A 27,273-nucleotide genomic window follows, 5' to 3' on the forward strand; every position below is an offset into this window, starting at 1 on the left:
TGGAATGCTGAACAATGTCAAACATTCAACATTCAGCATTCAGCGTTCGAGGCCACTGTCTGCCTCACCGCTCGTACCCGTTTGCCGGTTTTTTTAATTCAAGAGGGCTCGGAGCAGCAGAGCAGCAGCCAGAGGCCTGACAATGCGACCGACTGCACGCAGTAGTAGGCTGTGGCCGTGTCTCGTTACTCCTCTGGGTCGGGAGAACTTTCGCGGCAGCGAGGGCACGCAGGGTCGCTGCCTCAGCCGGAGGTGGCTGGCTAACACCCGATTCACTGGGTTTGGCGGGCATTCTTCTTGCGGCCTCTCCACCCCCTTTCCAACAGGACGGCGGTGCAGCGGGAGCCACTGTGCATAAATCAGCATCCTGAAGAATCACTGCGGGAAGGGGAACCAGGCAGACCGACATAAACAGGCAGCTTCCTGCTGTTACGGGGGAGCAGGTTTAAAAACCCTTAACTGAGGCAGGACCCTACCCACATTGAAGTACTGGTACTTGGTGCATCTAAGGGCGGTAGCACCCCGCCAACAGACTCGAGCCTCTAATTAGTTTCCGGCCATTTGAGGGGAGGCCAGGAACAAGACATTGGACTAAAGCAGGGCTGCTTTACAAACCCCTCACTAACCCAAGTTACAAAAAGCAATTCCTTCTTTTGGTGCATACTAAGGCGGCAGCACCCCGCCACGAGCAATGTCTGAAGGCCAGCCAGAGGACCTCGCCGAGCTGCGGAGGCGCATCAGGGAGGTGTCAGAAGTCCATGGCAACGAGTGGTTACAACCATACCTAGGCCAGGCTGGAGGCAAAGGGTCTGGGGCCCAAGAGGAGGACAACGCTGGCCCACCGTCACCCAAGAAACGCAAGACCACAGCCCCCTAACATGCCCAACTGAAAGCCCCCATGAAGAAACCACAGAGGAGAGAGCGGCCACCTGGGGACACAACAGCAAGGACAAGCGAGCATGGCGGGGCAGTCAGCAGAGTGGCAAGCGGTGAGCAGATTACCACAATTGTCCAAGAATGTTTTAAATCAATGGCCCCCCTGTTATTTAAGGCACTGGGGTAGGGGGCTGAGGGACCGGGGAAGCAGTGCGCTGAGGAGACATCAGGTATGCCTTGGTACCTATTAGACCCAGGTTGGGCACGACAGTCTAGACTGCAGGGGCAGGTGACGCAGGCTGCCCAGGGCGAACAGGGGTCCCCAGAATCCCCACAATACCAGAAACAAAAGCAGGACTTCATGAAAGTGATCTCCAGCTAGAGCAAATAAGCTGCCAAATTGGAACTGTGTCGAGGCCAAGGAGTTTAGGCAATTTGGTCCACCCAATTAACTGTCTGGGCCAAATCATTAGGGATCCTTGACTTATTTTATCAGACACTTAGTTACCAGTCATTATTGGGGTATGAAGATGAGTTGGTAATTAAATAAATAATACTAAAAAAAAATGCCAGGAGAGCTGAAAAAAGCAGGAAAGAACTCCTACAATGTAATAGGAATGGGAAACAACCCTAAGACCTAGACACTACATTACAGAGTCTTGGAGATCAACAGACTCGATTTGCCTGACCTTCAGATGGCTGCCAAGCTACACTCCCCTTCCTATCCTACCACCCTCGCCAGCTCCACCAGCCCTTCTCTGGACTCTAGACTTTTGGTCCCATCCTGACCCTCCTCTTTATCCAGCGTAGTCCGAAATGTATGACCAACTCCCGGTGGAGCTGCCTTGATGGCTATAGGGGAGACAGACTCTGCACACCGCTATGACCGTCACCTACCCAGCTGGACCTCGGACTAATGTCTCGTCACTTTCTTCACTGCCAACTCTTGGTCCCTTCCCGATTCTCATTTTTATCCGGCGGAGTCCGAAATGTATGACCGATTCCTGGTGGAGCTGCCCTGACAGCTATAGGGGAGACAGGCTCTGGCACACCGTCATGGCCGTCACCTACCCAGCCGGACCTCGGACTTATGTCTTGTATCTTTCTCCGCTGTTCAGTCCCTCCCGTGGACTCCCTGCTCTCCCTGACCTTTTTCTTTTTTCCCCTTTTTTTTGCTGTGGATCTTGTTTCTCATGATCGCTAATAACTCCTGTATTGAATTTGATACCTCTCTGTAACTAATGTGATTATTTTTGTAATTTGTAACACAATGTTGCCTTATGTTAAGCGCTAGACCTAGTTTTTTGGCTGATGCCCGGTGGAGCTACCTGATAGCCATAGAGGAGATTGCCCCCTTTGGCCTTCACCTACCCAGCCGGACTTTGGGCAGACCTTCATACGTCTCGCCTTCGTATTCTCTCTCCCATCCCTTTACCCAACCCCCTTTTCCCCTCTATCCTCCGTTTTGTTTCATCCCCTATGCTTTTTAAATGTTTTTCCGTTGAGACCTAGCTATTTGGCCGATGCCCGGTGGAGCTACCGGATAGCTATAGAGGAGATGGGCTGTGGACTTCCCCCTCGACCGTCACCTACCCAGCCGGACTTTGGGCAGACTCTCCCTCGTCTCTCTACCCTATTTCCTCCTACCCCTTTACCCTACTCCCTCTCCCTTATAAGCTCCATTTATCTCGTCTTTACGCTCTTGAAATGTTTTCTAGTAACTGATGTAACTGGTAACTGATGTAATTTTATAACTTTGTGGAACCCTATGTAAATCGCTCTGATACCTCCGGGTCTAGCCAGCACTATATAAAACTCAAATGAATAAAAAAAAAAAAAAAAAAAAGAAAAAATCAATTGTACTTTTTGTGTTCTTCTTGTGTCTGGAGAAGCCCACCCCAGGGTCACTGTTTTCAGGCCCACTAGAGTGCAGGCATGGAAAACCTTTCTGCTCCCACCTGGCGCTAGCTTTAAAAAAGGTCCTGCTGGGTGTCATGTGCCGGATTCTCCATGGAGGCAGAACATAGCTTTTTCTCCAGTACCCACTCCCGGATCGCACTACGTAAATGTAACTGCTCCCGGAAGGGGGAAAGGGGAATTGGGGCAGCGAAAGCTGACCTGGACTACTACTTCTTCAACCTGGCATGGGAGTTCCGGAATTCCTAATGCACAGAAAGAGAGATTCAATGTTGTCAAACTAACCTTCCTCTTCCTAGTTCTCAATTACAGGTTTTCCGCAATATGTATTCTGGGGCTGATGATACCTAATGCACATAGGAAATACAATTACTAAGTTAACCTGTCTTCCCTTCCTATTACTCAAACTAACACACACCGGCTTTTCCCTACCTGATGTGAAATATGTGAAACTTTCTATATAATAATTCAATGAAGTAAACACAGTTTATATTTGATTAGTTCTTGGGAAGAGTTGTCTCTACTCTTGTTAGAGACAATGTCTCTCTTGTACGGATACTTCTCCGTAGGTTCAATTAGGATGATTTCTGATGAGTTCCAGATACACAGCTTTAAAGGGAGGGGGAACGTGCAAAAGGTTCAAGGGAGTGGGAACGTGCAAAAGGTTCAAGGGAGGAAGAAGAGGGATGACAGAATAAGGAAGCAGCGCAGGGAAAGGCAAGGTAACTGAAGTCTGTGCGCAATAATCTGTACTGCAGTCAAATGCGCTCTCTCTGACAGGTGCTGATAATGTAGATAATTCAGCTTACTTGTGGACTGAACACTAATTCACTCAGCTCACTCGCGTCCTCCTGCAACAGCGCTCAACGGTAAGCCTACCGGAGCTCAGCAGCGAAGGCGGCAAGAGCTGAACTTCCATTCAGGAACAGATGCGGAGAGTTCAAGTGAGATTCACGGAAGGTGAATTCACTCGCAAGTTCTATTTCTGGACACTCCTTGTCAAAAGGGGGCAAGAGGGGGACGTTTCCTAGACTAGGGCTACGGGAACAACTCTCACTAGAGTCTAGAGATTTACGGAATATAACAAAATTTTACGCATTCCCAACTAGAATTACTTTGGGAGCGCGTCTCAAAACCAAACCTCTCCTCACAAAAGCGAATTGAAGTGCGCAGTAAAATGCGCATGCACCTACCTTGAAATCTCGACTCACGAGATTTCGTTAACCTCACCAACTAAATACAGGTACTAAGGGTAACTTGGCGGCCATCTTGGAAGGGGTCTTATCCCTCTGTCAAATCCATAGATTAACAGAAGAGGGTTTCACAAGGACCCAATGCTCCTTACAGGAACTTCTTCCCAGAGAGGGGGGGGGGGGCGGAGCAGACATTAGTTTCCCTGCTCATGCTCTAATGGCTGCTCTGCCCCCCCACCCCCCTTAAGAAGGGACAACTGCACTGGGGGATGGGGTCCTGCGGCCTGTAAAGGTCCACGGGGGGGGGGGGGCGGGGTACATGCCCCTTCCCCACTAAGAGTAATTTGGCCCCGGGGGATAGCGTCCATGTGCCTGTAGAGGCTTGAGGAGAGGGGCTGCTCGCCCCCTCTCCATCAAAAAAGAAAAAGGCCCCAGGGTATTGGATCCAAAGGCCTATAAAGGCTCGGTGAGTGGGGGCAACGAGTCTCCTTCACAAATTATTATATATAAAAGAAAAGGGTGTCCCAGATGGACGTAGGGACACAAAAATGAATCCTAAATGAGCGTTGGGAGCTGCTCACTTATTTTTCACTGCTCCTTAAAGAATCGCTCCATAATGCCTGTTAATATATTTTATAACTAGGTGGTTTTAGCTAGAATAGGGAGGGGCACCACCAAGAATTTTTTTTATGTAATATTGTGGAGGGCTGCAGGGAGTACAGGCCTTAAATTTAGTTCTTGACACATTTGCTGTGCATTCAATGACTGCTCTGTCTTCTAAGGGAGCTTGGTGTTTACTTTTCTTTCTCTGACTTCAACGTGAGAGAACTTATGTTACAATCATGCTGGGAACTGGGGGTGTGCTAGAGGAAGGCTGTGCAATGTTGTTTTTTGTCTAGCACAACAAAATGCAAACGTCTGTAAATGAACTGTGCAAATATTTCAGATTATGTCAGAATTAGGAAAGCACCAATGAAACACAATTTTTCTTTGTGATGGAAACAAATACTTATAAGAAATCAAAACCAATCCATATTCTAGGTGATGCCATTTCACACATTATTAGTTCACTGTATAGTTTTATCAGAATAACTGTATTTCTGTGCAAATGTAATGGTTATTTCAGTTGAAAATGTGTTGTCTGTAATGGGAGTGCGCTACCACACTCTCTATGCCACTCCACTCTGTACCGCTCTACGACATTACACTCCATGCCACCTCACCACTAACCTTTTGCCATGCGGACCAGCAGCCACTCTGGTGTACTACATGGCTGAAACACACTGGCAAAGCCAATAGCTCTTGCATAGGCGTGACCTATTTGCCTTCCCAATGCTTGTTTGATTTAACTTGCAGATTCTGTGCTCCTTTCATTCATGCTGAGAGCAGCCCAGGTTACAGACCTATAAAGACAAGGGCGCACTTGAAAGGAATTGTCCTGCGTGAAAAGGGTTTGCAGTGGGAGCTGTACAAATTTAATCAGGACAAGAGAGGAGCAGGGGACAAGTGTTGCAACAGTAAAATGAAGCTGAATGGAAAAGGGAAAAGGAAACCGAGGTGGGGGCCGGAGGGAACAGCACTACAGTGAAGGAGAAGCATAGGAGGAAGAGCTTGAGCACTTGGAAATAAATGCTCTCTCGAACCTCCCTAAAAGTCAGCAGTGGAAGGACATAAGAGGCTGTTCTCCAGGGGAGGGACACAACCAAGACGTGGAAGGCAAGCCATTGAAGAAGCAGCAACCAAATGAGTGACAATAAAGTCAGCCAATGGTAAGCAATGAATGGGTGGCCTTAAGCTCACTGTATGCTAACAATGTCTTTTGCAACCAGACAGCTTGTGCTGTCAGGTATGCTCAGCCTAAAATAAAAGCAGGAGTGCACTTTCTAGAAGTGTAGCAATGTGTAAGCAATATATATTTATTTTCTTGGTTGAAAGAAAAGGCATGCATTAAATAAGTGATGTGCTTACCAAAGCCAATTGTTACCATAGGCATATTTGTGCTGATGTCCTCTCAGAAGACAGATGTTTTATTCAAAATCTACTTTTGTTCCGGCTACCTGCGTAGTCCAGTGATTTCAGAGAGATACTGTACCCGTCCATTTTAGTTCAATTATTTGTTGAAGAATCCTAGGGCCTCAGGCCGCTATGTTAATATTGATTACTCATTCATTTTAAACCAGGACTAGGAGCTTAAAAATGATTCTTCAGTAAATATTCTGGGATAAAGATAATGTAGCACAATTTGTTGAGGCAAGTTTTAGAGAAGCTTGCTCAGCATATAGAGGCTTATATTGTAAATGTTTGATCTGAAAGAAACAGGTAAGTATTGGATTCCTCACCTTAGAATATCCCCAGGAGTCAGACTGGATCCAAATACTTTTGCGTAGCAGTACCCTTGCGCGTCGGTAGGCGCCGTCTGCGGCTCCGCGTCTGTCGTCGGCGTCGTTGGCTCCGGGATGACGTCGACGGAGTACTTAGACGCCGCCCTCGCGCGCTGACGTCAGTTCTTCTTTTTTCCGTGCCAGCAAGCGCCGATCCGGAAAAAGTAGTACCCTAGTCAATTTTTGACTAACTTTTTCGATCCTTTTTAATCATCTTTTGAAGTCTCTCGACTCAGACGGTGCCAGTAGGGATGCCCGGGTTCAAACCCTGCGTCGATTGCAGCCGACTGATGTCGGTTACCGACCCGCTTTGCCGGTGCCTTCACTGTCTGGGCCCCGACCACGACGACAAGTCCTGGTCCGACTGCCGGGCCCTGAAGTCCAAAGCTAGACGGGAGCGGTCCCGCAAGCGACTCGAGGTCCGGCAGTCTGCCCCGCGTCGCTCGAGGTCCCGGTCCGAAAGGAGGTCGAGGGACCGGTCGCGGGGCCTGAGTCACCACAGTTCTGGGAGTCGTCATCAGTCTTCGGGATCGAAGTCCTCAGGTAAGAGGCACAAGAAGTCGAAGAGGCGACATCGCTCTTCTGACTCCCCCCGACGCTCGCGCGACGCGGCTAGGGGTTCGAGCAACACCGCCCCCGCGGCTCCGCAGGCGTCGCGGCCTGCTCCATACCCGCCGGTCCCTGGGCAGCACGCGACGCCAGAGGAGATCGAGTCCTTCCTCATGACCATGAGGTTGCTCGCTCCTCCGTCCGGTTCCGCGGCGCCTTCGTGCCAAGCTGCCCTGACTGGGTCCCCTAGCGGGCCGGGTGCTTCGGCCCCGTCGCTGTCGACTACTTCGGTCCCGACGCTGCAGGGCCCCGCCGGATCGCCGCCGGTCGACTTCACAACCTTGCTGGCGCCGTCCCCTTCCCAGGACGACGCCGTCCCCGGTCCTACCCTTGATTCGGGTCCGGCCCGGATCGGCTATATTAGTTGCAATGGTCGCTCACGGACCGCGAATGGGTCAGCGGCAGATCCCTCTCCCTACCCCAACCGGAGCACGTAGTTGTGACGGACGAGTCTTTCCAGGGCTGGGGAGGCCACGTGGGAGAGGTGGAGATCAGAGGCCTCTGGTCTCTGGCGGAGTCCCAGCTCCATATCAACCTCCTGGAGCTGCGGGCAATCCGGCTTGCACTGAAGGCATTCCTCCCCTCTGTCCGGGGGAGTGTAGTGCAGGTGCTCACGGACAACACCACCGCCATGTGGTACTGCAACAAACCGGGCGGGGTGGGGTCGTGGACCCTATGCCAGGAGGTTCTGCGCCTCTGGCAGTGGCTGGAACATCAGGGTGTGACCCTGGTGGTTCAACACCTGGCACGTTCCATGAACACCAGGGCGGACGAACTCAGCCGTCGGTGCATGATGGATCACGAATGGGGTCTGAACTCGGACGTGGCGCAAGGCCTCTTTCAGCAGTGGGGAGAGCCTTGGTTAGATCTATTCGCCACAGAAGAGAGCGCGCAATGTCATCAGTTCTGCGCGGTGAAATTTCCAAGGTGGCACTCGCTCGGAGACGCTTTTCGTCGTGAGTGGAGCTGCGGTCTGTTGTACGCCTTTTCGCCTATACCACTTCTGCCCAGAGTGCTGAAAAAGATCAGGCGCGACCGGGCCCAAGTTACCCTTATGGCTCCAGACTGGGCACGAAGATATTGGTATCCAGAGCTACTCAGCATGTCAGTCGATCCCCCGATTCGTCTGCCTCTTCAGGAGGATCTTCTGTCGCAGCAGCAGGGGACGGTCCTCCACCCGAACCTGTCCAGTCTTCACCTCCATGCTTGGAGATTGAGCGGCGACAGTTGAGGCCATTTGACTTGCCTCCTGAAGTTTGTACTGTGAATCTGGCAGCTAGGCGTCCCTCCACGAAGTTGGTATACGCCTGCAGATGGAACAGATTTGTGGCATGGTGCACAGCAAAGGCTGTGGATCCACTCTCTGCCCCCCTTTCTGAGGTTCTCCTCTTCCTTCTTTCTCTTGCCCAGCAGGACTCTGCTCTGGGCACTCTCAAGGGCTACCTTTCTGCCCTTTCCGCCTTCTTGAGGCTACCTGATCAGCCTTCTTTGTTCAAGTCCCCGATTGTTAACAGATTCTTGAAGGGCATCACTCATGTGTCCCCCCCCCCCCCTGTTCCTTTCGTGATCCCCCAGTGGGACTTGAACCTGGTTCTGACTTACCTGATGTGCGCTCCTTTTGAGCCGCTTCATAACTGTCCTCTCCGTCTTCTTACTCTGAAGACTGCTTTCCTGGTTGCCATCACCTCTGCCAGGAGAGTGAGTGAGCTCCAGGCTCTTTCCTCTAAACCTCCTTTCCTTTCTGTCCATCCGGACAAGGTTGTGTTGCGGACAAGACCCTCTTTCCTGCCGAAGGTAGTCACAGCCTTCCACATCGGGCAGTCCATTACCTTGCCCACCTTCTTTCCGCCTCAGCATCCCTCTAAAGAGGAAGAGCGGCTCCACCGTCTGGACCCAAAACGTGCTATCATACTATCTGGATCGCACACGCCAGTTCCGGGTGGATGACCAACTCTTTATTGGTTACGTGGGCGCTAAGAAGGGATGGGCGGTGCACAAATGGACCATCTCTCGGTTGGTCGTGTTGTGCATCAAGGCATGCTACTCTTTGGCTAAGAAGGAGCCTCCTGTTGGGCTGAGGGCCCATTCCACTCGGGCCACGACGGCTACTACTGCTCTGGGCCGGCGAGTCCCTTTGCAGGACATCTGTCAGGCAGCTACGTGGGACTCGCTGCACACGTTCGCAAGACACTACTGCCTGGACCGTCGAGTCCGGAGGGATGGCTTCTTTGGCCGTTCCGTCCTCCAGGACTTTCTGGTGTGATCATTGGTTCGCAGACCCACCACCGGGGTTGGTATTGCTGGGTTTTCTAATCTAAGGTGAGGTATCTAATACTAACCTGTTTCTTTCAGATGCAGAAGTTACTTACCTTCGGTAACGATATATCTGTAAGAAACAGTAGTTAATATTAGATTCCTTACCGCCCCACCCATCCTCCCCGTTCTGCGAACCGATATCTAGGGTTACGGTCATCCCCTTTCAGGGCCCTAGTTTCATGGCACCAGTGTTGGTTTTTATCATGGCTCTGCGTTTCTGGCACGGAAAAGCTGTGTATAAGAACTGACGTCAGCGCGCGAGGGCGGCGTCTAAGTACTCCGGTGATGTCCCGGCGCCGACGACAGGCGCGGAGCGGCAGATGACTCCTACCGACGCGCAAGGGTACTGCTACGCAAAAGTTTCCGGATCCAGTCTGACGGATGGGGATATTCTAAGGTGAGGAATCTAATACTAACTACTGTTTCTTACAGATATATCGTTACAGAAGGTAAGTAACTTGTGCTTTTGGAGCATTCTTTGACAAAGTAGGTTAGACAGTATTGTGGCTCATTTGAGTCCCTCTATCTGTTGAATATAAGTATTAGATTCTGTTTTCCTCCAGTTCTGCGTGTGTAGCTTTGCCTCGGATGTCATATGTGGATGGTGAGATATTGTTTGAAGCCTTGCAGAAGTCTGAAGATGTGTTTTTTGTTTATCGAGTTGCATGACATCTGTATTAGGTCATGTAGCTCCCTGTTCTAGTCTGATGAATGTAGATCCAAAAAATAACCCTGTGTTTGATGCCTTTGCTGGCGTAAATTATAGAGGCTTTAAAGTGGCTTTCCAAATGCCGAAATATCAGGTCAGTCCTTAAAGATTACACTGGCATACTTAACCTTAAAGTCTTAGCTATTGGGTAACGGTCTACTATATGCATACCTCAAACAAGAGTTGCCCAAGAAGAAAGACCATGAATATCTTTGATAATGGCATAGTGGACATCAGTGAAAACTTAAATGAATACTTGGAGCTATTTGAGTTGTCAAAGTTATAAAAAGGTATGTATGAGAGAATTTTGAATGTTGAGTTATCAACAGTATGTTAATGTGATTGCAATAAAAAGTTTTCTTTAAAAAGTTGCAGTCGTCTAATGTGTCTGAGACAGAATATTTTGTGTACCTTTTGTATTTGGCTACGTTTTTCCCCCTCAGTATTGGAGAGTGCCTGCTTTGCAGCAGCGGCCCCAATTTTATTATTCCAGTATTGTTTAATTGCTTGTTCATATATTCTGCAATTGCCCATTATGCAACACACCTTGGATGGGTTTTCAAACCTTTTACCCACTGAGTTCACCTAAAGGGTTGGCAAAATGCAACTTAATTTTTAGGTCTCGCGACCTATCGATGCGCGTAAGCGCATCGAGCGGAGCGAGAATTCAAGTAGCCAAAATCCTCGTGAAACTAAGGGCTTCTTGCCCTGCGGTTTCCTTTAAGTTCACGTGAACCACGTGACAGCAAGCTCCTTCGTGCACGAACTTGCCTGAGCCTTCTGCCTATCAGCCTGCCAGTTCTCCTCCCCTAATTATTCACTTCACTTGTGACTCCCCACATCAAAGCCTCAGCCTCCCTCCCATGCCATTTGCTTCCTAACCAGCCTGCCTCGCATAATTGCATCAGACACTTCAAAGGAATGCGCCCTCCGAGAGCCACTTTCACGGCCGTGCATTTCTCTTCCCCCCCTCCCCACAGCAATGCCAGGAGCTTGTTTGTTTTGTTTCGTGTTTCTATTTATTTTGTGCTTTCCCGTCCAGTTGCTTGCCCCCACCTCCCTCGCCCATTCTCCTGTTGCTCCACCATGCCTTCCAGTCCCTTTTTCTCTTTTTTTTAAAAACTTCCTTCAAAATAGATATGATGTACGCTTCCCTACTTCGCCATTTAGAGTTCATTCTAACTACCAAAACATGGACAATTTCTACACATTGATTGATCGCGCAGCGGTGGGTTTACAGCAGTAGTATCATGTTGGCGCTATGTCCCCGTGTCTTTTGCAGCTCGCCATGGCCCCCGCTGGGGCGCATTCAGTGCCTGTACATCGCACGCCTCCAAACGCCCCAGCTCGGTGATTCTGAGTGCATCTGCCCAGCTATAAGCTGTGCAGGGACAGCGCGTGCCTCGGGGACATGGCAGCTGTCTGCATGTCTCTGCCATTTGCTCTTTCTGCCTGTGAGTCCATGGTAACACCTAGTACTTCCCATTGTCCCTTTGTGCCTTTTAGAGCAGCACGGCCTTCTTTGTATAATCCACGTGATTCTGACTCAGATGGAGCTCTTGTTTCAGGCTAACCGGTTCCTGTGATTTATATAATTTCCACTTGTGTTCAGTTGATGTTTATAAAGTCTTGAGAGATGGAGAGTGTGGCAGCTTGCTTTCTTGTCTCCTCCACTGCCTTGAAGTTGTTTGCCTGGTGTGATTTATCTGCAGGTTGAGTTCCGGAGCAGGACACACACACATCCAAGCATATTGCACTCACTTGGTTATTGGCCAGCACAAAGTGCCTGAGAGCTCGGCCCGCTTGTTAGAAGGCATTGTCGGACTGGGAAAGATTACGGCCCCGGACATCAAAATAAATGCGCCCCCCCATGTGTAATTAGATAGATAAAAAAAGCGGCTCATATTTCGAACTTGTTGCAGGTTTGAACTCGTAAAGACACGCAGAACACATGATTTTTCATGGTATAGAAGACTGCATGGATTTGAGCTTTCTACAGGCTGTCATTGTTTTAACATCAGGGAAGTCAACAATAACAAGCATTGGCATAGCCAATAGGTCTCGCTTGTGGGACCTTATAAGTATTTAGTTTTGCAGCACAATATCCTTGGTGCAACAAGGATATTGTGCTGCAAAACTAAATACTTATAAGGTCCCACAAGCGAGACCTATTGGCAATGCCAATGCTTGTTATTGCAGCAGCTTTTAGGACTGTGACAGTGAAATAGTTTAGGGGGCGTATCTGAGCAGCATACAGTATTGCTGCATTTTACTTGGCTCCCAAAACTGCCTTCCTTTTTGCCTGCTGCTTGTTAGTGTAAGAATTGGCTTTTGTAGTCTGGTCTGCCCTGTTCCCATGATGCACTGGGCCAGGGACAGACTAATTTGCATACAGCCAGGTTCTGAAACTGGGATGGTGCAATGAGCTAAAAAACGGTGTTGGATCTAGCCCTGATCTCTTGACTGGGTGAGAGTACTCTGCTTAATTCAGAGACTCTGTCCATCACCACCCCTTGTTGTAAATAATTTTGTCCACCCTAAGCGTGAAAGGGTATACTCAGATGTGAGTCCCTTGCTCATTGCACCATCAGGATTCAAGCAAGCCGGGCCGAAGACGCCTGAAATGGCAGAAACCGGTCCCCGGAAGCTTGTTTCCTTCCCAGTGTAAGAATTGGCTTTTGTAGTCTGGTCTGCCCTGTTCCCATGATGCACTGGGCCAGGGACAGACTAATTTGCATACAGCCAGGTTCTGAAACTGGGATGGTGCAATGAGCTAAAAAACGGTGTTGGATCTAGCCCTGATCTCTTGACTGGGTGAGAGTACTCTGCTTAATTCAGAGACTCTGTCCATCACCACCCCTTGTTGTAAATAATTTTGTCCACCCTAAGCGTGGAAGGGTATACTCAGATGTGAGTCCCTTGCTCATTGCACCATCAGGATTCAAGCAAGCCGGGCCGAAGACGCCTGAAATGGCAGAAACCGGTCCCCGGAAGCTTGTTTCCTTCCCAGTGTAAGAATTGGCTTTTGTAGTCTGGTCTGCCCTGTTCCCATGATGCACTGGGCCAGGGACAGACTAATTTGCATACAGCCAGGTTCTGAAACTGGGATGGTGCAATGAGCTAAAAAACGGTGTTGGATCTATCCCTGATCTCTTGACTGGGTGAGAGTACTCTGCTTAATTCAGAGACTCTGTCCATCACCACCCCTTGTTGTAAATAATTTTGTCCACCCTAAGCGTGGAAGGGTATACTCAGATGTGAGTCCCTTGCTCATTGCACCATCAGGATTCAAGCAAGCCGGGCCGAAGACGCCTGAAATGGCAGAAACCGGTCCCCGGAAGCTTGTTTCCTTCCCAGTGTAAGAATTGGCTTTTGTAGTCTGGTCTGCCCTGTTCCCATGATGCACTGGGCCAGGGACAGACTAATTTGCATACAGCCAGGTTCTGAAACTGGGATGGTGCAATGAGCTAAAAAACGGTGTTGGATCTAGCCCTGATCTCTTGACTGGGTGAGAGTACTCTGCTTAATTCAGAGACTCTGTCCATCACCACCCCTTGTTGTAAATAATTTTGTCCACCCTAAGCGTGGAAGGGTATACTCAGATGTGAGTCCCTTGCTCATTGCACCATCAGGATTCAAGCAAGCCGGGCCGAAGACGCCTGAAATGGCAGAAACCGGTCCCCGGAAGCTTGTTTCCTTCCCAGTGTAAGAATTGGCTTTTGTAGTCTGGTCTGCCCTGTTCCCATGATGCACTGGGCCAGGGACAGACTAATTTGCATACAGCCAGGTTCTGAAACTGGGATGGTGCAATGAGCTAAAAAACGGTGTTGGATCTAGCCCTGATCTCTTGACTGGGTGAGAGTACTCTGCTTAATTCAGAGACTCTGTCCATCACCACCCCTTGTTGTAAATAGCTTGTTATTTCAGGGCTCAGAGGTCTGCATTACAAGTCTGAATTAAGTATTACATGGAGTCTCTGCGTCCAGTGAGGAAGGTAGGTTCAGGAGAATCTGACTGTGAGAAGTCAACTGGAGGAATTTCTGAAGAGACCGAAAGATTATGAGAGCACTGACACTCTTTGTAAACAATCTCGAGGGACTGGAAATACCAGTAGCTGCAATGGAATCACACATGGGAAACATGGAAGGGTGGTAGTCTAAAGTTAATAACTCTAATATCCTCATTGGAGATGTGTACAAATTAGAGGGTGGGTGCATGACTGCAATGGCATCGGTATACACAGAAATAGCATTATTTATCGTGGGGTGCCTGCAAAGCAGTGCTCAAACTGGAGTGGAAATGGTTATTGTTGGAAAATTGAAACATCAGAATGTAGGGGTTTCTTGCTTTTTAAGGCTGCTCTAGTTTCAAGTTTGTTTATTTGATTTCGGCACTCAAAAGAGATCCACATAAGAAATTTTAACAAGACAAATGCATTTACATACAATCATGGTTAAAATACAAAGAGGAGTACACAGATCATACCATCTAATATATTACTAAAAAGCTTTTGAAGAAGTTAAATTTTTTATAACAAAACATTTCATTGGGGGGATTGTGGATAGCGTCTAAAAAAGAAGTGGCAGAGGAAATGCTTAATTGAAGACAAATTGGTCTCCGCCACTTACGCCTATGTGGGAGTAGGGCCGGGCACACAAAAAGCACATGGATGATATCCTGAGTTGAATTATTACAGAAATTGCACATAGCTGAGGAGCCGTACCATCTGGACAATAGATTATTCGAAGGAAGTAAGTCCTGCCTAAGTAAAAACAAGAGTCGCCGTACTCCATGTGGGAGATTTCAGGTGACATATGATTGGGCTTTTCTCATTAGGCAGTTATCGATGGTCAAAGAGACACCTTTCTTCAGGATACGTGCTTCCCTATCCATCTTAAAGCTTAATTTCCAAGAAGCCAACTTCAAGGTGGACTTCAGCTGATATGCAGATAAGGAAAAAAGAGTCGATTCATCAAGTTGCAAGAGATCAACTGCCGTTCTAAAATTATTTACAATCAAAGAGTGTTCTTTAAAAGTTCCTAACAACTCAGTTTAGATAAGGTATCTTAGAGAACCCGGTTCACCCCCAGCAAGGCTAGAGACCCAGCGCACTATCCCAGCTAGGCCCTGAACCCAACTAGTACGCAGGCCGAATTTCAGCCTAAAAGCGGCTATCGAGCATGCTGTATTAACCGGGGTTAAACAGCGCAAAATTTTGCCTTCCGTAGTGTTTAAGAAGCCCCAGTTTTTTATATCAAGTAATTCAATACCATAGAGTAATGAAGCTGGGATCTTAGCACGAAAAACCTCAAGCAAAATAGCGAAGTGTCTTCTACCTGTAGCCTTGTAGAGGGAGAGAAGACTTTTACCCTGGGTAATTGCTTTCCGGGTGTTGTTTGCTATGTGAGCCTTTTCACTTAGATTACTAACAATAATTTTTCCAAGGAAGACATAAGATTTTACTACTTCCAATCTATGTCCACCTACAGTCCAATGAAAGCTCGCATATTTCAACTTTTTCTTTCCCGTCATGCACATTACTTTACTTTTTGAGACATTTATCTTCAAGTGGCGTGTCTCCGCATAATCATGAAGTACCTGTAGACGATTATTTAATCCTTTTGGTGTTAAATCCAGAATTAAAATATCGTCTGCATACAGCAAACATACAATCGGTGTACCCCCAGAACAGGAGCAATTCCTTCACTTGGGGACAAAACATGAGGGAGATCAGCTATATAAAGGGAAATAATAAAGGGGCCAATAAACAGCCTTGTGTTAACCCATTGGCTGTAGTTATTATTCAAGAGAGTCCCCTTTCCCCACCTAGTAAGACTCTACACCAAGTGTCAGTGTGCAATGCTCGGACTAACTCCAAAAGAATAGACTGCATGCCCAGGTCAGATAGTTTCCTCCACAGCAAAGATCGATCAACTTTGTCAAATGCTGTGGAGAAGTCTATGAAAGCTCCATAGACTGACCCTCCTCGGACCTTGATATATTTTTCTGTTATAATTTGCAGTGCTGTCAAGTTGTCCATAGTACCATGCCTTTGCCTAAACCCAGTCTGCTCAAGGGGCAAGATTTCACCCTCGGACACCCAATCATTAATCGACTTAAGCAGGCATTTTGAAAAAACTTTGCCTATAGCGTCCAAAAGGGCAATTTGGCGATAGTTGTGTGGAGCATCACGGTCTCCCTTCTTATGTAGGGGGACCAATATGCTCCCCCTCCATGAGGGGAGAACGGTTTTACGAGAAAAACAAAAGTTAAAAACTGGGAAGAGAATTTTGCTCTACATCTCACTGTTTTGTTTTATGACCGAAATGGGAAGCTCATCCGGACCCATTGCTCCGGAAGAGCGCAAGCCCTTGATGGCCAATTCAATGTCCTTTTCGGTCGGTGGACCATATGGGGAGCTATCCGCATATGTTCTGACATAATCAGACACCGATCCATTGCTAGCATATAAACTCTCAATATACCCAACCCAAGTTTGCTCTTCAATGGGAGGCTGCTCTAGGCATGACTAAGGGAATTAATTGTTAAACACTTGACTACCCTGCTCATTGTCGGACTATGTCCGCCCATCCGTTGTCAGAAGTGCTTGTTGGCTGCCCTCCTGGGTATCCAAGATGGGAGAATCCTCCACAAATGACACGATCTTGGATGATCTACCTAATTTAAACAGATGCAATTGTGTTAAAGGAAAATCTCAAGCATAAAGGATTCTCACGTTACTGGATGATGGCACTCTGACGAATGGTAGGCGATGAAAATTGACAGTGGTGTAGAAGGAGCGCTTGGCAATAGGCTTTTTTATATCGTTGTACAGACCACCTAAACTGCAAGTAATTTATGTGAATTTGTTCCTTCCTTTTTACTTATGCCCTCATTCGTCCTTCCTTTTTTCACTCTCTTCTCATTTCCCTTGCACTGCCTTGTATGAATTCAAAAACATTGAGCAGTTATTTTACCTCAAATACAGCATGCTTAAAATACACTTGGGAAATGGGTTAGCTGTTAGGTTATCAGTCAAGACTCAAGAGGGTGTCTGTTTGAAAGTGGGACATGAATTGTGGTCTTACGAGTTGTACTCCATTTATATTTAAATATATTGAAACTCAGAATTATAATAGTCCCTGGTGCATTCTATGTCTTTCTTATAGTATGTTCTTTCTGTGAATAAAAAGTGTTTTAGCTCTAAAACGCTTTTTAGGTCTCAGCCTGGCGAAAGCAGCGCATGTGATGCTCTCGCCATACTGAGGGCTTTTTGGAATCAATACGATTCCGATGTGCATGTGGTGGGACAGAAGAGACAGAAGATGTGCACGGGTAGACTGGAGGCTTCACTGGCGGCTTGACATTAGGCACTTTTTTTGGAACTTTTTTTGGGGAGAAAGCACGGCGTTTCTTGTTTTCAATGCATCAAACATTTAGAATTGTCGTCAAGCAGTCATTCTGGCTTTTGGCCTTTGGGTGGCACAAAAACATTCTTTGCAGACATTTGCATGCCTTAAGTAACTACTACCTTTCAACCATAGTGGAGGTATGTACGATAGGTTTGCACAGGAATTGTCTTTCTAAAAGACGTTTTCTTTTCGAAATAGTGTCCTGCCAGTAGCAAGATTTCTTTTTTTTACTCAACGTGATGGGGGGATGAAAAATTGACTCATGATACCGGCAAATCACTTTTCACTTAAGTTTGCAACGGTTTCATGCAATTTCATGAACATTTGCGAGTAAAAATGATGCAATTTCGAACAACCCTAGTTTGAATGGGATATTAATATTTTCCTTTTACATGTGCTGCTCAAATAAACCAAATATGCAAAATGCAAAAATATTTGTATAACACCATATAAATGTTAATAATGGGCATTTATGAACCACGCAATAAAACAGAATTCTTTTAGAGTGTAATATTGAGTGTTAATTACCACTCATGTTATCGGTGGAGAAGAATTCATTAATAAGCCGTACAAAAAATCTGTTAAATGTAAATATGGTTTGTACACAGCCATAAAAGTATTACATAACCATTGCATAAAGGAACACATCCAGATAGTATTTATACCAAATGATTTTGAAATTATTGCTGCTGATGTGTTGTAATGATGAATTTTAATAAAATATATATAAAAAAGACTTTCCGGGATAGGAACGTGTAAGCAGCACGTTGTATGAGAAATTAATCAGAAAACATTAGGTCCACTGTACTCTCTTATTAGGATACGGATACTAGAATCACAGGTTACGTGCAGAACTTTGCAGCAGGCACATTAACCCTCAAAGCCTTTAGTCTGCAGGACCGTGCCAACTATCATGTTTCCAGTACAACATGTGTTTTAAATTTGTGTGCTGATGAGCACCACCCACTACAAATCCATTCCTGAGAGAGTGATAGGTCCACACAATACTCAGAAATCCACGAAGATCCAGTACTGCATCTGTGATCCTTGTTGCACCATGCATGCACTGAGATGTCACTATTGGAGCATTTGTCAAGCTTTGATAATGCTCATCTTTGATGATCTGCAGCACCGTGCTCAGCTACCAAAAACTAATCTTCATGATAAACACAGGATTAAATGCAAGACTTCTCCCATTCCTAAGCGCTGTAAATAAAGGTTGCCATTAGTACCCTATTTAAGGTACTGTATTTATCCACCTTAGAAAAATTGAATATTGTGTCTGCTTTTTCAAGGTCCGAAGTCCGACCTTTAGAGCATTCAGCTCACTGAGCCATTCTTTCAGCTACACAAATAGAAATCCATGAAGCTCTGCGGTATGACTTCAGTGTGTTATGCTAATGGAGTGGGAGAACCTTTTTTCACCACTGATTGCTTCTTCACACCGCAGGCGTACTTGTTGTTCGTGCTTTCAACCTGTATTTGTATAGCAACATCAACTAGTGATGTGGCCATTCCTTTCATCACTCACTCAAACCCAAAGTCCTTATTTGGTTCCAGCCATGTTTATTAACAGGGTGAATGCCATGGTGTACAACATCTATGCATGTAAATATACAAAGTGCCGCATGCAGAACCTCGAACCCCAAGAAAGCCCATGCACCTGTGTCACCCTCACTTCCTCCAGCACTCTGCGTGATCAGTGCCCCGCCATCTTCTCCGTGGTGTCAGACCTTCCTCGTGTATGAGAGTGTCCTGCAGTAGTGTGTCAGGTCTCCCAGCTGTGTGTGGGGCACACCCAGACACTTACAACAGACAACAATCAGTTTAACTCGGCATTGTAAATGACAATGCCTTTCATTTAGGTTTAAAAAACGAAACCAAAAATAAAAGGCATTGTCATTTGCAATGTCAGTAGCTCAAACTCGCGTAAATACGAGACCTATTGCATTGCAAATGCTTGTTATACTAGTCCTAAAAATAATAGAGGTCCTTCTTGTTGCATGTCCTTTTCAGTCTTCCTGGTCCCAACATATGTAAGTATAGTATTGTTGGTTAAGCCTTTGGAGAGTCATGTGTATTCTTTTCCCTCAATCTTTTCTTTGTAGAGCATTGGCCTGGTTAAAGAGTAAAACTGATAAATGTGCCAATTCTCTGGTGAACTTGATGTATATATTGCTACTGCCTTCTGGGAGAACACACATGATTTTTGTACCTCCCTATAGACTATCCCAAAAGGAGGAAAGGGCAGGCACTTGCTTGAATAGCAAACTAGATTCTAGATGTGATAATGTGAAGAATTTGCTGTCCCATGCATTAATGTGTTGATTTAATGTACTCACTATAAACATGGATAAATTGTGTTCATTGTTGGGTGTTAATTTGAAAAATGCTGCGATTGCGAGATTACCTGCTAACCCTGAAAATGCACCAATCTCTTGCCTACTTCTCTTACTTGCTTTTCAAGATTATCACATTCATTGATAGCTGAATTCTGTTAACTGTAAAAAAAGACCAGTCTGTCTCTATATCTTTCTATCTATCTCAATCTATATCTCTCTACCTATCACTCTATCTATGCCTATCCCTATCTATCTCTCTACCTAGCTCTCTATCTAGCTCTCTCTCTCTCATTCTTGATCTATCTCTATCTATATCTCTCTCTTTCCCTCTCTCTCTCTGTCTCTCTACCCCTCTTTCTCTCAATCACTCCCTATCCCTCTCTATCCCTCTCTCTATCCCTCCATCCCTTTTTCTATCCCCCCCCTGTATTTCAGTAGTGGAGACATTGTAAATAGGAACATGTTTTCTATCTTCCAAGTATCCACTTCTCATGATGATGCTGCAAAGAATCTGTGTATAAGTAGAGCATCTTTTGTAATGCCGTATAGACCAACTCTTTAACATTTAAATAGGACATGAGATATATTGATTTGTGTGTGTGTGTGTGTGTGTGTGTGTGTGTGTGTGTGTGTGTGTGTGTGTGTGTGTGTGTGTGTGTGTGTGTGTGTGTGTGTGTGTGTGTGTGTGTGTGTGTGTGTGTGTGTGTGTGTGTGTGTGTGTGTGTGTGTGTGTGTGTGTGTGTGTGTGTGTGTGTGTGTGTGTGTGTGTGTGTGTGTGTGTGTGTGTGTGTGTGTGTGTGTGTGTGTGTGTGTGTGTGTGTGTGTGTGTGTGTGTGTGTGTGTGTGTGTGTGTGTGTGTGTGTGTGTGTGTGTGTGTGTGTGTGTGTGTGTGTGTGTGTGTGTGTGTGTGTGTGTGTGTGTGTGTGTGTGTGTGTGTGTGTGTGTGTGTGTGTGTGTGTGTGTGTGTGTGTGTGTGTGTGTGTGTGTGTGTGTGTGTGTGTGTGTGTGTGTGTGTGTGTGTGTGTGTGTGTGTGTGTGTGTGTGTGTGTGTGTGTGTGTGTGTGTGTGTGTGTGTGTGTGTGTGTGTGTGTGTGTGTGTGTGTGTGTGTGTGTGTGTGTGTGTGTGTGTGTGTGTGTGTGTGTGTGTGTGTGTGTGTGTGTGTGTGTGTGTGTGTGTGTGTGTGTGTGTGTGTGTGTGTGTGTGTGTGTGTGTGTGTGTGTGTGTGTGTGTGTGTGTGTGTGTGTGTGTGTGTGTGTGTGTGTGTGTGTGTGTGTGTGTGTGTGTGTGTGTGTGTGTGTGTGTGTGTGTGTGTGTGTGTGTGTGTGTGTGTGTGTGTGTGTGTGTGTGTGTGTGTGTGTGTGTGTGTGTGTGTGTGTGTGTGTGTGTGTGTGTGTGTGTGTGTGTGTGTGTGTGTGTGTGTGTGTGTGTGTGTGTGTGTGTGTGTGTGTGTGTGTGTGTGTGTGTGTGTGTGTGTGTGTGTGTGTGTGTGTGTGTGTGTGTGTGTGTGTGTGTGTGTGTGTGTGTGTGTGTGTGTGTGTGTGTGTGTGTGTGTGTGTGTGTGTGTGTGTAGTGTGAGAAGAAAGCTTGTTTTTGTGAGGCGATTAACAGTATTGATCTTTTTTTCTTCAGGCGCAGGTTTGACCTTCAGAATCCATCCAGAATGGATCGCAATGTGGAGATGTTCATGAACATAGAAAAAACACTAGTGCAGGTAGGTACATAATTTGCTTTTTTAACATTAGGCTAATAATAGAGGTGCCACCTTTTTATGTCTGCTCTACAGACCGCTTTAGCTGTCGGTTGGCTTTACCTCATGTTTGGGAATGTCAGCAGTAGTTTCTGCAGCCTTACAAAAAAGGGAAGGTCCTGCTCATCCATCATCCTCTGTTTTGAACAAAGATGAGAACCTCACATAATCCGGGTTTAAAAAACAAAAACATCCAAACTTCGGTCTTTCGCTTTGCTAAGTATATCTCTGTTATAGTAGCGCACAGCTTGTAATCTAGGGAAAATCGCAAGAAATTTGCAGACATACTACTCATGGAAGCTTCAGATTCCCCTTCTTGCTCCTCGAGCAAGCATTGCAATGGTTGAAGATCAATAAGGAGTTTATTGATACTTGTGCTAAAGCAATACATGGATAAGTTTGAATCTAGAAATATTCTTAAAGATTGTTCCCTTCATTCTGACGTTCAGGGAAAAGCCATGAATTTGCTATATGATGGCAAATGTCCAGAATGGGTGCCACTACTGATACATCTCTGATTGCCATAACTTTGCTATCGCAAGATCCGTTTCCTATCCATCATCCCAAGTCCTTAAAGAAAGTGCCAGCAAAATAGACCATGGAGACCAAGAGGAAGGGAATAGGTGAACATGGAACTTTGATAGATAGATACATAGAGTGGAAGTGGCAGGGACAGGTGGAAGCTATCTAACCATGCTGGGCAGGTGGGAGAGGCAGTGGCAGCTCAACAGAACCCTCAGGGTAGATAGGAGGGTGGCAGGACCATGTAATATGATGGGCAAAAAGTAGGGAGCAGGGGGGTGCACACAGACATCGGAGGGCAGGGGTAAAGAGTGAAAGGGCAGCAAGCTAAACACAGAGGCTAAACAGAAGGGCAATGATGGGGCATAGAATTTGGCAACGGAGGGCAGGAGGAGTGGGCAGGATCATCAAGCTAAATGAAGTGCAGTGGCAGCACATCAGATCATGCAGGGCAGGAGGGAGGAGGCTGGTGCATGGACTCAGACAACAGAGCGTAGGGAGGAGGTGGATGGGTCAGCAAGCTAACTGTTTAGGGCAGGAAGGGCAGTGTCAGAACAACGGCCACTCATGGCTGTCATGAAGGAGCAGGGTCATGGACTTGGATAATGGATGGATGGAAAGGAGGAGGAGGCCAGGAGCAACCAGCTTGGGTGGGGGCAGCTCAATTCCAGGCCAGGTCCTGCATTCACCCGCCTCCATCTGTGCATTGCGATGGGCATCTTACTCAACGTTAAAAAAACCTTAGAGATTCACTGAAAAAACAAAAGGTTAAATGGACGTTATAGTTAGGCTCAGATTTTATTCGTACAAACCTAGTGAAACCTGGGATAACTAGAACTTACACCCCCGCTGTGCACTGCTTATTACCTCACATATTACATCACTCATGACATGCCTACTCATACAACCAGTCATTTACTCATATAGCCACTTGCACACCCATACACCCACCCACTCACGCACCCATACACCCACTCACTCACCCATACACCCACTCACTCACACAGCCTCTTGACATATCCATTCACACATCCATACAAGCACTCACACATCCGCTCACTCACCCATACATCCATTCACACAATGCACAATACAGCCACTCAGACACCAACTCATTTTACCAAACACCCAAACATACATCCATTCAGTAACCCAATCACTCACCCATACAGTCACTGATGCCCCCACTCCCCAATATAGCAACTCACACAGCCACTCACCCAAACAGCTACTCACACACCTACTTATTCACCCATACAGACACCCACCCACCTATAGAGGCACTCAGACACCCACTCATACACTGATACACACAGCCACACATATAATATATGTTAGAAATAGTATCACTCAGTAGTACACAAAGTATACTATTTTAACTATTGTAGTAGCTTGATATATATTTAACACTCATAAACATTTAGAAAACACTCACTGGATGATTTCATCAGTGATGTCACTGACCATGTAATGAGTGATGTAATATGTGATGGCATAAGCATTCCTTTGCGAGGGCATAAGTTATTGTTCGCTCAGGTAATTTCAACTGCTGAAATTCACTGGTTTTGTATGAGTGAAATCTAAGCCTAACTATAATGTCCCTGTAACCTTTGTTTTTTCAGTGAACATATATATCAACTGACATTTTCACCTAACTGTAATGTCACTTTAACCTTTTGTATTTTTTTATTCATTGAATTTCTATGTTTTTTAAAAACTTACGGAAAAGATCTTCCAAATGTGGGGCATGCCTCCCTGGGGGTCCATGGATGCATTCCCAGGTGGGCGTGAATGCCTCAGCACATACTTATAAATGAAGATGGCCTGGAAGTGCGACTTTGTTTATTTAGGGCATTTCTAGACTGCCTTCATTTACATGCAGCCCTTGAAGTGCTTAAGAAATATATGGGGAAATTCATTATTTAAAAGGAAGTATTTCAACGGATTAGCTGTACTATTATTTTGTATTTACGATTTCTGCATTCTTTTAATTGTAGTTAACTGGAAGCAAGAAACTGTGCCTTTACAGAATATTTTGTTAGCTTTAGCTAAATTTAATCTGTAAGAGTCTTTTTTTTTCTCTTTCATTGGACTGCATATAAGATAATGTAGAAACCTTAAATGAAAATTAAATGCAAGTTAAGTTAATCGGTTGAAAGTACATCCAAATGACAGAAACACTGAGACCCCGGATTAGGAAGGTTAACATCTCAATTCCTCATTATCAAGCCGAGTCGAGCCGCGAGGAGTTTCTTGACAATGTACAGCCGTACTTAGCAAGATTCTTATACCTAAAGCTGAGATACAATCTACTACAGATCAAGAGCCATACTGCAAACTGGGGGGGCAAGGAAGACCGTTCATGCACTTTACGCACTATATGCACTTTAGGGTCTACAAAAAATATAGAAATCACAGCACATATTTAGTTTTTCTGTCCGGCGTATGATAGCGCAAGGAGAAAATGGATCTGACCATTATGCAATTCAATGGGATTCAGAAAGCATCAAGAGGCACTTAGGGTACTCACAACTAGCACCCTACCACATGTTTTATTTGCCCTATCCAGATACTTGCTCATAGTGGGCCTAATAAGAAAAAAGTTGGGTTACAGTTTTTAATTGTAGAAATACCCAGATACTCTCCCTTTTGTATTGTATTATAAGAAGTTTAATGAATTTTGAAATAGAATTCACTGGGGTGGTAATAATAGAATGTTAAGGTGATCAGTTGACATTGTTTTAAATTGTTTTATTGGAAACCCATGACCTTGCCACTGAGACTATACAGTTTATGGTTGGGTGGATTTTAGATCATTTTATGAATGAATGTATGACAATGTAATCTTTTATGGCCTTGGGCCGAAATAAAGTATTTAAATCGACAAAAAAAACACGTTCCTCAGAGAGATGCCTTGAGGAAGGTGGGGAGTTATTAGGGCGTTTTTTTTCTTCGTTTTTTTTAGGGCCGTTAGCAAAGCGGGTGCAGTGGCACTAGGGCCAGAGTTTTGACTGTCACCGCAATTTTAACCGTCTTACTACCAAAAATGGGGTGGGAAACATTTTCCTTGGCAGCATCCGGGGCAAGGTCACATTTGTGCACAGGGACCATGCCCAAGCAACAAAGGGTGCTAGAGGAGCCTTTTCTAACTTATTTTTTTATAGAAAGGAACAGAGAATCCTGCATTGGGCCTCTGGCTTAGGAATGCTGGCCCATTGACGTGGGCAGAGGACACTGCTTGCTTTACAAGGCAATCGTTTTCGTTAGTGAAGCAGGAGCAGTGGCATTGGGACCCAGGACTGTCAGGGGCCCTCTGCATCACAGTTGTTACTCTGCCTTTACAAAAGTGTTAGGATAGAGGGCACCCTTGCTGCAATGAGGAGATCATTTTCAACTGTCACGAGCTGGCTATAGAGCATTTATCCACAGAGTTAATCTGTTATTTTTGGGCACTTTAAAAATACTTATCTTGTTGAACTAACACCTTCCTTCGGTGGTAAATGGTATTTAAATATGCCAACTACTGACGTATTACAGTTACGTCCTCTGATATATTCGTGACAGTTTTACAGCATGATCCTTTTTATTTCAGTCTTGACTCAATATAAATATTTTTTGTTAAGCGTCGCCATGTATTTATTTTTAGGTCTCGCGACCTATCGATGCGCGCAAGCGCATCGAGCGGAGCGAGAATTCATGTCAAGAAAATCCTCGTGAAACCAAGGGCTTCTTGCGCTGCAGTTTTGTTTAAGTTCACGTGAATCACGTGATCAAACAAGCACGCGCATCAGCCTCCCTCCCTCCTTTAACGGCCGCCGCACAGCACATCAAAGGGCTTCGCCCAGCGTGCGCTCTGCGGCTTCTCGGCTTCCCCTCCCCAAATTATTCATGCATGTACTTTAAGTTTCCCGGCAGTTTCCCGGCCGCTCTTGTTTTGCATGTTTTTGTATGCATGTAGAACACGCCTATTATGGTAGCTTTCTATTATTTTGCTCTTCTCAAGTACTTTCTACACCACATTCACCTCATTCAAAATGCTCCTTTTTAAAAAAAAAAGAGCTTTGTATGCATCTCTGGATCCTTAGACACAGCGTTCCTTCTTACGTTTGCAGCCGGGTCTTTATTTCTGCACAGCATGGAAATCTGTGTTTTATAATACCCATCTAAGGCCCCTCAGTTTAATTGCTCTCGTCCAGGCAGATGCTCTTTCTCCTTCCTCCCAGCCACCCACTAGAACGCCCTTCCGTTGGACATTCATGCTCACCCTAGCAGTCATCGCTTTAGATAACGTTTGAAAACCTGGATATTCTTTTAAGTCTGCTTCTTTCTCTAGCTTTCCCTGGTATGAGACGTGATGGCAGCACACTGCACACACAGCATTAATGTGTTCAAACCTAGGACAGAGGTCTCCAAAGCTTTGGTGTGGCCAAAAGCTCCCTTTTCATCAGGTTTGCACCAGGAAGCAAAATCGTGGATGAGAGAAGAAAACGCACGGAAAGCTTCACTTCTTTTGGGCCATAAACTTTCAGGCCGTAGCAGCACTCCTCCCACACCTTTGAAGTGAAGCTTAGCTTCACTTCCAAGGCCCCTGCTGCTTCACACCCTCATCGCCGCTCTCCCCGCTCGGCCCCCTGCCCGCCGTGTCGCATTTCTCCTCCCCTCTCCCCTTCTCTGCCTTCCCTCCGTCTTGTTGGTTAAGCATTTCATGAGCATTTCATTTTCTCTCGTGTACTTCTCCCCCACCCCCGCTCTATGGGGCTCTCGCCCTTGTGTACTTCTCCCCTACTTCCTATGTTGCTGTCACTTCCGTGTGTTCTCGATGTCTCTTGTCCTCCTCTCTGGCTCCTGCGCTCTGTGTTCTTCTCTCCTTCGCTCCGTGCTCTTCACATTCCATCAGATGTGTTTCTTCCCCGCCCCTATGTTATTTCTCCTCCCCCCTCCCCTTCTCTGCCTTCCCTCCGTCTTGTTGGTTAAGCATTTTCTGAGTCTATATGTTTACCAGCTTTCACCTTCTCTGCTCAAGTGCCCTTCCATATTGCCACCCCTTATCCTACTTGTTTCTCTCGTGTACTTCTCCCCCACCCCCGCTCTGTGGGGCTCTCGCCCTTGTGTACTTCTCCCCTACTTCCTATGTTGCTGTCACTTCCGTGTGTTCTCAATGTCTCGTGTCCTCCTCTCTGGCTCCTGCGCTCTGTGTTCTTCTCTCCTTCGCTCCGTGCGCTCTTCACATTCTATCAGATGTGTTTCT

General features: G+C 46.2%; 1 protein-coding gene across 6 annotated transcripts in view; it reads left to right on the forward strand.

Moving 5' to 3' along the window:
- SMARCC1 (SWI/SNF related BAF chromatin remodeling complex subunit C1) overlaps positions 1 to 27,273 on the forward strand; it is an 873,495-nt gene that overhangs the window by 104,719 nt on the left and 741,503 nt on the right. For all 6 annotated transcript variants that reach the window (XM_078662530.1, XM_078662531.1, XM_078662534.1 and 3 more), the window contains exon 4: positions 21,386 to 21,467. In XM_078662530.1, the coding sequence (XP_078518656.1) occupies positions 21,386 to 21,467 (82 nt within the window). The remainder of the gene's footprint in view (positions 1 to 21,385; positions 21,468 to 27,273) is intronic.

The sequence above is a fragment of the Lissotriton helveticus genome, chromosome 10 (genome assembly GCF_964261635.1).
Source record: "Lissotriton helveticus chromosome 10, aLisHel1.1, whole genome shotgun sequence".
In the NCBI taxonomy this organism is placed as follows: Eukaryota; Metazoa; Chordata; class Amphibia; order Caudata; family Salamandridae; genus Lissotriton; species Lissotriton helveticus.